This window comes from Ursus maritimus, unplaced genomic scaffold (assembly GCF_017311325.1).
Source record: "Ursus maritimus isolate PB19 unplaced genomic scaffold, ASM1731132v1 scaffold_12, whole genome shotgun sequence".
In the NCBI taxonomy this organism is placed as follows: Eukaryota; Metazoa; Chordata; class Mammalia; order Carnivora; family Ursidae; genus Ursus; species Ursus maritimus.
This window is the reverse complement of record NW_024423564.1, coordinates 46,968,257-46,982,863: the sequence shown is the minus strand read 5'-3', so window position 1 is coordinate 46,982,863 and position 14,607 is coordinate 46,968,257. Positions and strand designations below refer to the sequence as shown.

The following is a 14,607-nucleotide window of genomic DNA, read 5'->3' as shown; positions in this document are numbered from 1 at the left end:
TTCCAATAGGATACACTTAAATTTTTGAAAATGGTATGTGACAAATTACAAAGTGTTAAAAATAGAAAGTAGAACTAGAGTCCATTTTTTTTCAACTAACCGACAATCCAGCAATATTTCCCAAATAGTACATTTACCAGTCAACTCATTGAGTGTGAACATTCCTACCTTTCCATTCAGTGGAAGAATGGCGTCATAAAACACTGCCTCTTGCCACTCATAATACATGCGCCTAAATAAGCATGTACATACACACACACATCAACCACAATGTTCCTATTGGTAATAGCCACTTCCAAACCCTTGCATTGGGCTAAGTAGACAGGACAGCTGGATTTGTAATAACTCTTCAGCCACTGAGATTTGGATGTGTGTTCCCAAAGCCAGTTTTATTCTTCTTTTGACTTGACATTAAAAATTCCTTAAAATGATTGCAAAAGCAAGTAGAATAAGAAGTTTTTCTCTTTTGAACAAGCATGAAACCACATAAAGGAGAAAATGTGGCAAAAGATTAAGGAAAAAAATGCCTTTTCTCTTATCAAAAGAATACATTTATACTGTCATCATAGACACAAAACAAAAAAGCATGCACATCCTTTATATATTGATTTATTTAAAAACCGTTTATAAATACACCTCTATGAACCAGAAACTGTGCTAATGTTAGGGTTACAAAGATAATATATTCAATGACCTTGAATATATTTATTTGAGGAGCTCACACATAATAGGAGAGACATATCTAGATTCCACTACACATAGTAGAGCCTGATTTGTGCCAGATTCAAGGTAGGTAGCAACACAGGTAAGACACTCATCAATTCCCTGTGCAGAGACTGAGGATCAGAATGTGTAGTCGGAAAAGTCTATACCTGCCTCTTTGATATATTTATTAATTCAAAAACACCTAGATAATGCGTAGCTCATGATAAATGCTAGGTGTTTTACAGATATTTACTCACTTGATCCTCATAATGAGCATATGAAGTAGGGTTTATTACCATCCCCATGTTATGGATGAGGAAACTAAGACAGAAAGAGTAAGTAACTGGCCCCAGGTCGTGCAGCAGGTGGATGGTGATAATTCAAACCAGCACCAGAAGCTGTTGTTCACTATGATGTTCCAACATGCCACTGCTATAGAATCAACAGAAGGCACAAATGAGAATGATGTTCATCTTTCTTTTCATAGCCATTACATTTCCAAAATCCAACCTTGAAAGTCAGCTCAGACCTCAGATTCTTTAGTAAGCTTATTAACTAAATGGAAAAGTAGTAATCAAACTGTCCATGAAACAGATAATGCTGCCTAATTTGTCTGTTTCAAGAGTAGATTTTTCTTAAACACTGCTTTAAGTAGATTTCTCATTTTAGTATACTTGAGTTTCATATTTTGTTCTATTGCTTGGGGGAATACCCCTACATCCTTGCCATAAAGAGGCATGGCTTTCTGAATGTCAATGCTAGCAAATAGTTGCTATGCAAGTACCTAGAAACACATGTCTTTGAAACGCTTCTCTTGAATGTAGACTTCAGCTAACCCATGTCTATCAGTTTCAAAGAATGATTAATCCTAAATATTTCATTTCACAAGACACAGGAAAAAAAGCAAGTTCATCTTATTATTAGTTCATGTATCATAATACATTAAATTAATATACTTGTAAAAGACTTTTGGAAGCCTGAGCTATCATTATGCTACTCTGCTTTTCATAAATCAGAGAAGCAAGTAGATGATGATGAAAAATTAGTCTTCTAAATAGCTGTCTCGTGACTGTCCCTCTAAGATCAATCAATCAAAATGTGACTAAACAACACATTGAATCTGTATTTATTCTTAAACAAACTCCAGTATCTTCTTTTGTTTGTGATGGCTTCCACTCCTTTCATTTGCTGTCTACTGCTCACTTATAGACCCCGTTATGTCAAGGGATGTTGGAGCAAGATTCAATATCCCCAAGTACTCTGAGACAGTGGACTTCAAAGGCCTTTATCACTCCAGGCTACTATTGCCTTTATATGGTGCTTGAAAGTGAAGGTTTAGAAAGACTCAAAAATAAACACCGAAGTGTTATTTTGCTTCTGAAAATGATGTTTTGAAATTTCACACCAAAATAGTGAGTTGCAGTGCAGATAACAATGAAGGAGCCTTTAGAGTAAAGACATTTTCTCATGATAAAGGAACAAAAAAGAAACACACACACAAACACACACACACACACACATAAACACATATATCATTCTTTTCTTGCTCACCAGAAGAGAAGAATGAGCCATGGTAACATAATAGCTCCTTGGGGTGGAAATCTATAGGTAAAGTGAGAGTATTTTTCCAAATGACATATTTCCAGGCATGGGGAGAATTCAGCCCCCTGACCTAAGTCGCCCAAAGTACTTATTTCCTAGCTTAGCAACTGTTCGTCTACTCCAAGACCTTGCTCACATTCTCTACCTGCATGGGGAGTGAGGGAACAGGCCTAGATATATGTGCTGGGTTAATTAGGGAGTTCAAGGTCAGTAACTGACAATATAATCAACAGGCTTTGTGGTCTGTAATCTGAGAAAAGTGTGTTTGAATTTTAGCTCCACCCCTTATTAGTGGGGTAACCTTGGAATGTTACTTGTAGTAGATGCTGTCATGCATCATCCTCCTGGAATGAAGAACTGACTCTATTTCTGAAGCTTCTGGGAATGCTGCTTGCAGCTATCCACCCTCCTCAGGAATTGCTTCAGCTGAAGAGAACTTCCTTACGCAGGGTCTCATCCCTATTCCAGAAGACTTCCACCCAATGACCAATGATAAAGGTCTGGCTCCTCACCCTTCCTCAGGACAACTACAGGGCAATCCCAACTTAGTGAGTCTTGAAGGACCAGTTGCAGACTTCCTCAAGACTTCATCACAGCTCAGCATCTTCATCTGCCCACTCATGCTTGCTTTCTCCCCTCTGTCTTTCGCTGTTTTAATCCTAAGAACACTCTCTCATAAACTTCTCTTTGTCTGTGCTTCCCAGGGAACCCAGTGTGTGACATTACTTAATTACTAAGCTTTAATGCGTGTTAAAGTGCAAATTCTGATTCAGTAGGTCTGGAGCGGGTCTGAGATTCTACATTCCTGACAGGCTTCTAGGTGGTGCCAATGCTGCTGGTCTGCAAAACACATTTTGAGTAGCAAGGATATGAAGTATTAAATAAAATAATATATATAAAGTACTTAGCACAGTGCCAAAGGTGTGCTTGTGTGTGTAATAAGTTTGTTTGTTTGTTTGTTTACACTCTTGTCAAATAATTGGAGACAATATACTAAAGTATACACAGGTAGATTAGAAGAACAGATGACCCAGTGAACACGGATATGTGTGGGGCATTTATTTGCAAAACATGCCCTGAAAGAAAAAGAAAATGAGGACTTTCATCTTGCTCTGACTTCTGTGGTCCCTGTCCCAACTAAGCAGCCCTTGATACTCCTGTTCACAGTATGACTTTTTTCCTCCCTCTCCTTCTCATCTCCTCAGCTACACCATTTCCAGATCCTCGTGATGGGTCTCTGCCACTCCCATCATGAATCTTTCTTCCACAGTCCCCTGAAGTTGGTATTTTAAAGCACAAATATGAGCGTGTCATTCTCCATCTTAAAAACCTTGAACAGCTTTCCTTGCCTGTAAGGTAGAATTGACATCTCCTCACATAGCACGTAAGGCCTTTTAATACCTGGCTTCTTGTAATCCTACAAATCGAATTTCCCACTCTACCTTAAACGTGCATGATTTTTCACATTCTGCTATGAATGTATATGTCATTTTCTCTTCCAGGTGCAGGTTCTTCTTTTCTTGATAATCTGTGTCTTCCTGGCATTTTGTAGCCCTGTGCTTCTGTGTCATTCTCCACATGCTTTGTTTTCTTGCATATATTATAGGGTATTATAATTATTTGTTTATTTGGCATTTTCCTCCACTACTATGAGCTCCATAAGGATAAAGACTTTGTCTGTATCATGACAAGTCTCTCCTCATACTTAGTTGACTTAATCATAATTGTTCTCCCATATACAACACAAACCCTGACACATAGTAGATCCTCAAAAAGAACTGTTGAATGAACAAGATACAGAATCTGTTTGGTAGGATAAAGTCCAAATCATGATTTAAAACCTTTCTCCTGCACTTGAAATTATAAGACTCAACATGTCAACATATGTTGTTTTGGTGGCAATCTGTATTTATTTATTCATTCATTCATTCATTCATTCATTCTTCTGCATCTTTGAGATTGTTGAGTTGAGATGCAATACACATGCCATAAAATTCACTCATTTAAAATATACAGTTCAGTGGCTTTTCGAATACTTGCATGATTGATAGCCATCACCACAGTCTAATTTTAGAACATTTCCATTATCTCCAGAAGAAACCCTGAAGCCATTAGCCATCACTCCCATGTCCCTTCCCCCCAACCTCCAGCAACCCTAATCTACTTTCTGTCTCTATAGATTTGCCTAGTCTGGACATTTCATATACATAGAATCATGCAACAGGTGGTTTTTTGTTACTGGCATCTTTCACCGCATATGTTTTCAAGGCTCATCCATTTTGTAGCATATATTTGCATTTATGGCAAAATAATATTACAACATGTGGATATACTACATTTTGTTTATCCATTCATCAACTGATAAGCATTCGGTTGTTTCCATTTTTTGGCTGTTGTGAATAATACTGCTTTGAACATTTATGTTTTTGTGTGGACGTATATTGCATTCTTGAGTATATGCCGAGGGATTGCTGGGTCATATGGAAACTCTATGTTTAATGTTTTGAGGTACTAGCAAACTGTTTTTCAAAGTGACTGTACAATTTTAAATTCCTGCCAACAGTGTATGAGGATTGCAATTTCTCCACATTCTTGCCAATGCTCGTTATTGTTGTAGTTGCTTTTAAAATTAGTTTTACGGTGTTGTGGTTTTTACAATTTTCAAATGTCTTGTGAAAGTTTCTCAACTAACCCTGAGTTTATGCAATGTTATCAAGTCTATAGGGAAGTTAAAGATGTTGGTATACCTGGATATATCAAAAAACAGAATAGAAACAGTTGACATGGACATTTCTGGATGTGAAGCCCTTGAGGACCTCTTACTGTCATCCAATATGTTGCAACAGTTGCCTGACTCTATAGGTGAGAATATTCTATTATGTCATGAATGTTTATATGAAATATATCATTTTCTTTTTTGGCCGAGTCCTAGTTTATCAATAGATATGGGGAATATACTGTTAGCCTGACTGATATTAATAAATTACCAAGTTCATTATTCAAGATATAAAAATAGTATTTTACCAATATCTTAGAATGAAATGGTAACACTAGTTATTAAATTCAAGAAGGCTCTCCTATTAAAACGATCTTACCAAATTGACATATTTTTTTTTAATTCAGATCTTTTAAGTTATAAAATGTTACTGGAAAAAGTGTATTTCTGGTTGTTATATGCAAATAGTGAATCATGGAACCTTATATTGAAAACTAAGGATATACTGTATGATGACTAACATAGCATAATAAAAAATTATTATAAATTTTAAAAAGTGTATTTCTTAGATTTAGAGTAATTTGATAACCATGTATGTCTCCTTTTATCACCATAGAGTTAGCTTCTATCCACAGAGTGTTGCCATATCCTATTTTCAATACTATTATAACACTGCTATAATCTAGAAATAGCATAAAGATGTATAATAAATATAAAATCTCTTTGTGGTTCTTTTATTAAAGACAGGTACATTGTCTTTTATATGCTGTTAAGATTTATGACAGCAGAGAATTTGTCTGTTAGTATATGTCAAGTACCCAATCCATTTTTGTTATAAATTTTTGTATGAGTAAAATAACTAGAGATTCCTTATAATTTAATAATGAGCAAACCGTTTTGTGTAGACATCTTACTATTATTTATGAGCGGACTCAGGAGGGTAATTATTTAACTTTGGAGATTAGTTTTTAACACTCTTTGAATTTGATATGTCATATATTCTGGAACTTATTAAAACCTCTGACAATTAAGTTACAACCTAGGTACTCTGATGGAAAGGAAGCCAGAAGACAAGGCAGTATTTCAAATTTTTCTTCAATATTTTGTTCCCATTTTCACCATTCTTTCAAGCTAATAGCAATCTAGGTTTCCTTTCTTTGTAGATTGATAATCTTTTATTTATGTAACCACGTACTTTATAAAAACAGTATTTTTCCAGCTCGTTCCATTGTAAGACTTATGCGAGAGCTTTATTGAACACTTACACATTTCCAGGCTCTTTCTCTGAAAATTCTGATTCACTACATTTGTGATAGGCCCTCTGATTTGTTTGTATTAAGCATCCTAGATGAAACTTATAATCAGATAAGTTCAGAAAATACTGTTTTATGTTGTAGAAGATGAGGAGGTATAATGGTTAAAAAGAGCATCCTTGCGTATAACACCCAGTGCACCATGTAATACCTGCCCTCCTTAATACTCATCACCAGCCTATCCCAATCCCCCACGCCCCTCCCCTCTGAAGCCCTCAGTTTGTTATACGCTAGTAATGAATCATGGAACTTTACATCAAAAACTAAGGATGTACTGTATGGTGACTAACATAATATAATTAAAAAATATCATTCATTAAAAAAAAAAGAGAGAGCATCCTTGCATTAAGATGACAGAGGTGATCATCTCCGGTCAAGATAACCACTCAAGATACATGCCTTAAATCCCCATTCCATCACCACTCCATATCTCTTCAAAGACATAATGAGAATAGAAAAGCGACTTACATTTAAAGAACATATTTTTGTTCCTTATTGCCTCCTCAGTACCAAGAACTGTGCCTAGTTTATAATAAGGGCTCCTTAAATATTTAGCAAATAAAATAATTGAGCCGTGCTTTAGGAAGAATGAACATCTACCTGAACCGGAGCTAGAATGGAAATATAGCACTGACCCCACGCCTAATGAGCTCCAGACCACAAACAGCAGTGGCAGCTCTAAGTTCCACTTCTGCAGTGAAAAAAAAAAAAAAAGTAAAAAAATAAAGTACCATAAGCATAACAGGAGCATCCAAATGCACAGGAGATTGAGGCAACAGCTCCTTTTCTGTGAAGAGAGCCTGAAACAAGCTACAACTGGTATGTGGAGCTGGCATTAGAGAGAACAGATACACATTCCTTGCTGAAAACTGGCAAGTCACAGCTAGTTTGGACTGGATCTGCCCTATACACATGCGATGAGAGCGCCATGTTGCTAATACCAGACCTGGTTCCAAACTCCAGAAACCTGGGGTCAGGGGTAGGTAACCATAGAACTGCCAGAGAGTGAGGGGTGAGCATAGGTAAGGAGAAAGTATTCACCCTCACAAATGAGCGTGCAAACAGGAATCTTAAAGGAAAACTAATGTTGCAACAACAAAAAACTCAAATAGGAAAATTTACCCAGGAAAAACTGAAGTCATCAAGCAATATAAAAAATTATTTTTAAGTATGTGTAGATCCTCAAATAGACAAAAGTTGCAATAACATTCATAAAAATAATAACTTGTAAAACAAAAACAAGAACTATGACTAAGAATAGGTGGTTATAAAAAAAAACAATTAGAAATCCTGGAAATGCAAATGGCACATAGTGAAATAAAAGATGATATAATTATTTGTTTAAAATATCTTTCTTTAAGACGGTAGACTAGGAAATTAGCCTTATGGTCTGGGGAAGACAACATGGAAAGGTGATAGAAAACACCAGATTAGGTACTTGGCCAGCATAAAGCAGGCTAGGATAGAAAGCGGGTACTATGTATTTAACACCTTCATTAAGAATCTGAATGGCTCTCAAATTAGGAAAGTAACTTTGTTAGAGGAGCTTACTCATGAGACTATATCTTTGGACCCTGTTGACTTTCAGAGAAAATTACATTTATGCATCTGCAGAGTTGCCAGAGTCCCTGATTATACATGTGGAATGGCTGACTTACCTCCAAAAATTCCCCTCTTGGTCAAGAGAAGTATCTGGGATAGGAGACTGAGAGCTGTGTTCTAAGGCCCTAAAAGAATTCATTGATTCTAATTGGATGGGAAATAGCATCTTATCTTCTTTATTTGGACATTATTGGACTACCAACATTTAAAAGAACAAAAGATGAGAAATTTCATAGTATCAATTAAGGAAAATAGCAACTAAAATTAAAATCTTTACTTTCTTCACATCTATTTTAGTTCTTCTGCAGCTCTGAGGTATTTGAATGGAGTGATACACTCAACAAAACCTGTGTGCTGAGTCCCTTTCCTTGTCTGGTTCCAGGGAACATGAAAGGGGCTCATTTATTCCTCTAGATAGAGCTTTAATTATATAATTTTTTTTTTTTTTTTACTGTCCAAAGCAATTTATCTTATTCACTTAGCAATTAAGAACACAGGTTTTGTAGTCAAGTTATCCTAGTTCAAATTCTGGCTTTTTTATCTTGCTAGCTTTGTGACCTTAGACCAGGTACTTAATCTCTCTGTGCTTAGTTTCTTCATCTGTTAAGTAGGGCAGTAGTAGTACCTGCATCATGGGATTATTTTCAGCAATAAATGAATTCATATATGTAAAATTACTTAGAACAGTACCTGGCACATAGTAAGTGCTTGTGTGCTCATGTTAGCTATTATAATAATATAATAACTATTATAATCTTAAATTTGATGAGTGCACAGCTATTTGGCTTTCAAAATTCTATTACATGTGTGTACATGCCATGGGAATATTAGCTATTTTTGATAACAAATCATATTAATGTTTAATACATTGCTACTTATTATATATATTATATATGTATATTATATATATATATATATAAAATCATAGTTAAAGTCCTCCTTTTTCTTTCCCTTCAATACTTAGTTGGGAATGTAGGCTAAAGAGGTGGGGAATTAGGGAAGGACACAAATAGAGGGAAGGAACGGAATAGAATACCTTTGGTTCCTGTAGGATGAAAGAAAAACATCCAAGCAGATATGATATAGAAATGCAGTAAAGGAATTATTTGTTAGAAAAAGTCATGAGCAATGAAGGTTAGGTTGATGCCCTATTTCTGCTCCGAGGACAACCACATTCCTGCAGAATCTGTCCAAAGAACATCCCCTTGGATGGAATATGTGAGTGACCAAGTAGTCCCATCACAAATGAGCAAGGTTCCTTTAAACCCACAGACATGGAGCTAAGCACAGAGACCCAATTTGCTTCCACCTTTAAAGCTGTAGAAGCTTCCGTCAGGTGCCAGAGCCACTACTCCATTCTCCAAAAAATCTCTGCTGCATCAACCTTTTAGTTTTAGTCCCTAACGTGCCTCAAGATTTTTCACCACTACTTTCAGACTTTGGTACTGTGATTCTCTTAAAGGCTATGTTGCAGCCTGGCTTCATGGTGTTTGCACAGTGGTCTGTGACCCAGCGTAAAACTTCTTATGCTCCAGTCAAGTGACATTGAGACTGTCGACCCTCCTCTAGCTCCACTGGTGGGCAGGTGCAGTAGTTGATAAGGGCTACCAAGTCATAAAGAATTTAGCTGTAATCCATCACCCCCTGTTTTCTTTTCACAATTGGTGAACAAGCTCTTTTCTATTTCCAAGGTTGATACTTCTTACATACACACAGAGAAGCTGAAGTGATTCAGTCACCCTTTAAACGTAGATGAATATGGCAGTGGGTGAGCAAACTTCAGAGATAAATTACCCTGGTGAGAATTGTGCTCTTTCCCAGGTGCTGCTGTTTTCGGCAGTGAAGCCTGGGGGCACAAGCTGATGTATTAAGCTCCAATATTTTGTAGATATTTTCTCACAGCAGTCTGATGGTGAGAACCTTTATCTCCACTAGAGATTCTGAGTGCTTCTACAGAATATGTAACTGAGCATACTGAAATTTAAAGTGCAATAATTGCTTATTTCAGATGTATTCTGACTTACTCTGTGCCTTTAAGGAATCCTCAGAATACTTGAGGTGGGGGGGGGCATGGTCCACGGCAGTGTTTCTCAAAGCATATTCACAAAACACTAGCTGTACAAGGTATGCTGCACACTCACACGCATTCCACAAAAGCTTAGGAGAGTCACATTGCTACATTAATGTATTAAAAGCTCCTAGGAAAACATCACTAAAGAAATATGTTTATTGTTGTTTAATTTCGCATTTCCCAAACACATTTGACCATGGAACCCACTATATTCATGAAAACAAGTTTTCTGGAAACAAAAAAGTAGCTTACAGTATATATGTATATTTCCAATGTAAAACAGAAATTAACCGCACTTTGTCCTTGGACTTTGGCTATTTAAGCCATTCTGATACTACATCGTGGCTGGGTAAAGGAAGCTGTTCTTCAGTTACTCTGTGGCTATACTCATAAAACCCTAGGAATAGAGCAGGCAGTAAGGGTATGGGAGGCATAAATCTGACAGTGAAATATAAATAGTTGAAACTTCGATTCTTGGCCAGTTCTACTCGGTATATTAAAATTGCAAGTTTTTGTGCTTTCTGCTGATCCAAGTCAAGGATTTATGGTAACAAAAAGAGTATGAGATCATATGTTGTAATTTTCCAAGCCCATAATTATAAGCACTGCATCGCAATACCTCAGTACCCATTTGTTGATTATTGGGCTTACTTCAGATTTGTTTTTAATTTGTATCACAACAGGGATGTTAGTTATTAGTGCTTAGGAGTTAATTAAATATTAAATCACAGCTGGCTTAAAAATTTTCATCTGGTCCATTTGCAGTATACTAGATAAGGGAAATGTGGTCGTGTTGCTGTCAACTTAGGTTTCTACGGAGCTCTATGTTTTGTTTATTTGTCTGCGTTGATGTACGTGAACTCCCACTGACGTAAGTGAAGTTTTTACAACTGGACAGTCGAGACTAGACTACAGACAAATATATTTGTGGCTTTATATAAGCAGAGTGTAGCCAGTTGGCATGATAAGTAGTCATCACAAGTGATTCTTTTTCTCGTATTGTATTTCCTGCCAGAGATCTGTTCTTATGTATTAATAAACCTTCTTCTCTGTTTTAGGACTGTTGAAAAAATTAACTACTCTAAAAGTAGATGACAATCAACTTACAATGCTACCCAACACAATCGGAAAGTAAGTGCCAAAGTTCCATACCAGTCAGCCCCTCTGAGCCAGAAACAAAAGGATATGTTGAGTTTTTTTTACTTCAGAACATTTTCTATCTTAATTTAGTTTTATATCTGAGCATTGCATTGACACACTATATAAATCCTGAGAAATAACTATGACTCTTTCATAAGCAAAGGGATTACCCAGATCATTAATTATGTTATTGCTTATAATTTCCCAGATACTATTAATTTGAGAGTAGCAGCTCGAAATTCACTTGAATATACCTTATGAAATCAAATCATTTTGTATAAAGCTCTGTAGTTTGTATATGTTGCCATTACAGTATAAGTGATTTATACATTATGTTAGTAATTGTTGTTTATAGTAGTAGTACTATATAATAGTACTGTAAAAGTTATTTATAAAAATTAATAAAATTATTTGCCTTTGAAAGTATGAAAAAGGTTCATCAAAGATAAATGGGCCTATTCAATTCAAAGTTGATTACTGGTTTACAGGGATAAAGGTTAAGAATCTTCTCATAAAAGTTCATATTTTTTTAGTTTTAAGTGCCATTATCTTCCTTTGAGTATTGTTTCAGGGAAAATAAAAGGGAAGTGTTAGAGGAATGAACTAAAAACAAAACAAAACAAAAACTGGTGAGAAAAACAAACCAACAGAAAGAAGCCAGTGGAGAGTGTATGGGAAATCTCTATACCTTCTTCTCAATTTTACTGTGAACCTAAGACAGCTCTTAAAAAAAAAATAGTCTTTAAGAAAAAGAATGACTGACAAACTGATTATTTAAACTTGGATTTTGGGCAGACATTTTGTCGAAAATGAACAAAGTGAGCTTGTCACTTCAAGGAAAACAACTGACAGTATCTGTCGCTGACAGTAAAATTTGAGCTATCAAGCAAAAATTGGAATTTTGGGAAATTCCTATCTGCCACTGTGAGCTTGACAGCTTCCCAATACTTACAGGCTTTTCTGATAAGACTAGTGTGATATAAGTTAATGTAATTTGTTGATATTATGTTATGCAATGTGTCAATATCTGGAGAATATATATAACTCAGTGAAGCAGTATTTCCAAATGACCAATGCATGAGTTACAAAATCAGACATGAGTAAAAAACCCATTCAAAATGCAAAATAGACCAGTTGATTTTCATGTATTGATGTGAAGAGTAAGAAAAGTTCTTTGATGTAATTTCAGATCCTACATTGCAGTTATCCCCTAAAAAACTACCACTTGTTGAGTTTTGTTGTAGTATCAAAAAAAAAAATCACAATTATCCAAAAAGACAATTAAAATGTTCCTCCCTTTTCCAACTACATATCTGTGTAAGGCTGGATTTTGTAACCAGATTTCACAAGCAGATATGAGATCCAGTCCCATCTAGTAAGCCAAAAATTGAAGAGATTTGCAAAACTAAAAACAATGTCACCTTTTTCACTAAATGTTTTTGTTTCGAAAAATATGGTTACTTTGAATAAAAATATGTTATTTAACATGCTATAGGTTTACTATTATTATTTGACAGATAGTAATTATTTTTAAAACTCCTGTTTTAATCTATAATATAGTAGATACCAGTAGATATAAAAAATATAAACACATGATCTTTAGAGTTACCCATGATTTTTAAGAGTGTAAAGGGATCTTAGGACCAAAAACTTTGGAGATGTCTGTTCTATATCACATCATGTTTTGTAAAATAAAATTTTGAGAGCTATTGTCTAACTTATGTTCTCATTTCAAGGTAGCACCTGAATACAAATGATTTGAATTTGAATGTATGGCAAAAAATAAACTAAATATCTAAACTTTTATAGTATACCTTAATAAGCAATCTGTATGAAGTAAAAATAACAATAATAATAATAATAGTGATAGCTTTGTTTTTCTTAGGGAATTTGGTGTTGATAGATCAGAGGTTTAGTGCAAGGCCTAGAGGTGAAATTTGATTATGATCTTATTTAATGGCACCCCAGGTCACATGCAAAAAGTGTTTTGTAAACAGTAGAATAGTCTGCATTTTATTATGAAACATTCTACCTAGAACTCTGGACACCAAAATCCTAGAAATATTAAGACAAGCTGTAGTGATATTCTTATTCTGCACCTAGAATGTTTCGATATGTTAGAATTATCTTTGGTCATTTTTAGTATTCCAACTATTAAAAACTGCTAGAAGAATTAATTTTTGAACATGTTTCAGAAATGGATTCCATGGCTTTTGTGTGAAATGACTTGTAAAACTGATTATTTTTGTTGTCAAACCTTAATTTGTACCTAGGAGTTCCAGCCACTCTACGAATTGAATGTACAATGAAAAATAATAATAACTTTGTTTTTCTCATGGTGCCAAATACTGTTTGGTGTTTTACACACATTCCCTTGTAGTTAAAGCTTCTATTAAGAGTATTCTATATGTATCATTATCTCCCTCTCCCCTTCAACAGTTACAGAGGCTGAGGCTGAAATAAGTCAACAGATTTCAAAACTAAGCAGTTAATTGACCTATGATGCCTCTTAATAGATATAATAGTTGAGTCACACGTTTTGTAATATTTGGTAATTTAGTGGGCCGCACTGTTCTAGAGGCAAAGGATCTTCCACAGGAAGAGAAACTGCATACTAAACCTTCTCTTTTTTAGCTTCATAGCCTTGGTCAAAAGCAATAAAAACTCAAAAATCTGAATGGAAATTTTAAAAAGTCATTCCCTCATAGGGTATGGCCAAACAGAAAGACTGTTGGACAGGGAATCAGAAAATCTAAGTAACTAAGCAAAGCTGGGTAAGCCCCTTCTTCTTATTGGGCCTCAAATTCCTGAGGGTTAGTGCAAGGAGCCCTGGCTTTGGAGTCAAACAACATGGGTGTGAACCGTGGCTGTGCCACTCGCTGTGTGAACTTGGACAAGTTATTTAACCTCTCTGTTGGCTTAGTTTCCTCATTTATAGTATCTACCTACATCCAAGATTCTCTAGTTCTTTGATCCAGATCTTTAGCCTATATGATGTCAATACCCCAGATAGTAAATTCCAGTAGTTCACTTACTAGACTGTTATAACAAGAAAATAAGTGAACTTTATTCTAGGTACCTGAATGCTAAAAAACATTTTTTCCCACTGTTTCCTATGGAAAGATACATAAGAAACTAGAAATGTACACAGCTTTAGGGAGGAGAATGTGGGGGCTGGTGAATAGAATAAACAGGGAGACTTGCTTTTATCATATACTCTCTGTAGTTTTTGAATTTTTTATTATGTAATGTTATACCAGTCAAAAAATTAAAGACAGAACACAGACACGGATACACACACAGACACACACAGACACACACACACACACACACCCTTCGGTGGATAAAACCCAAATTTCTTTACACAATATTCAAGTTTTTCGTAGTCTCATCTAAACCAGTGGTTCTCGGCATGTGGTTGTGTGATCAGCAGCATCAGCTTCAACTGGGAACTTGTT

At 35.6% G+C, this 14,607-nt stretch overlaps 1 protein-coding gene across 2 annotated transcripts in view; it reads left to right on the top strand.

Annotated features, from left to right (window-relative positions):
* LRRC7 (leucine rich repeat containing 7) overlaps positions 1-14,607 on the top strand; it is a 391,349-nt gene that overhangs the window by 256,480 nt on the left and 120,262 nt on the right. For both annotated transcript variants that reach the window (XM_040627144.1, XM_008690729.2), the window contains exons 9-10: positions 5,025-5,169; positions 11,068-11,140. In XM_040627144.1, coding sequence (XP_040483078.1) covers positions 5,025-5,169; positions 11,068-11,140 — 218 coding nt within the window. The remainder of the gene's footprint in view (positions 1-5,024; positions 5,170-11,067; positions 11,141-14,607) is intronic.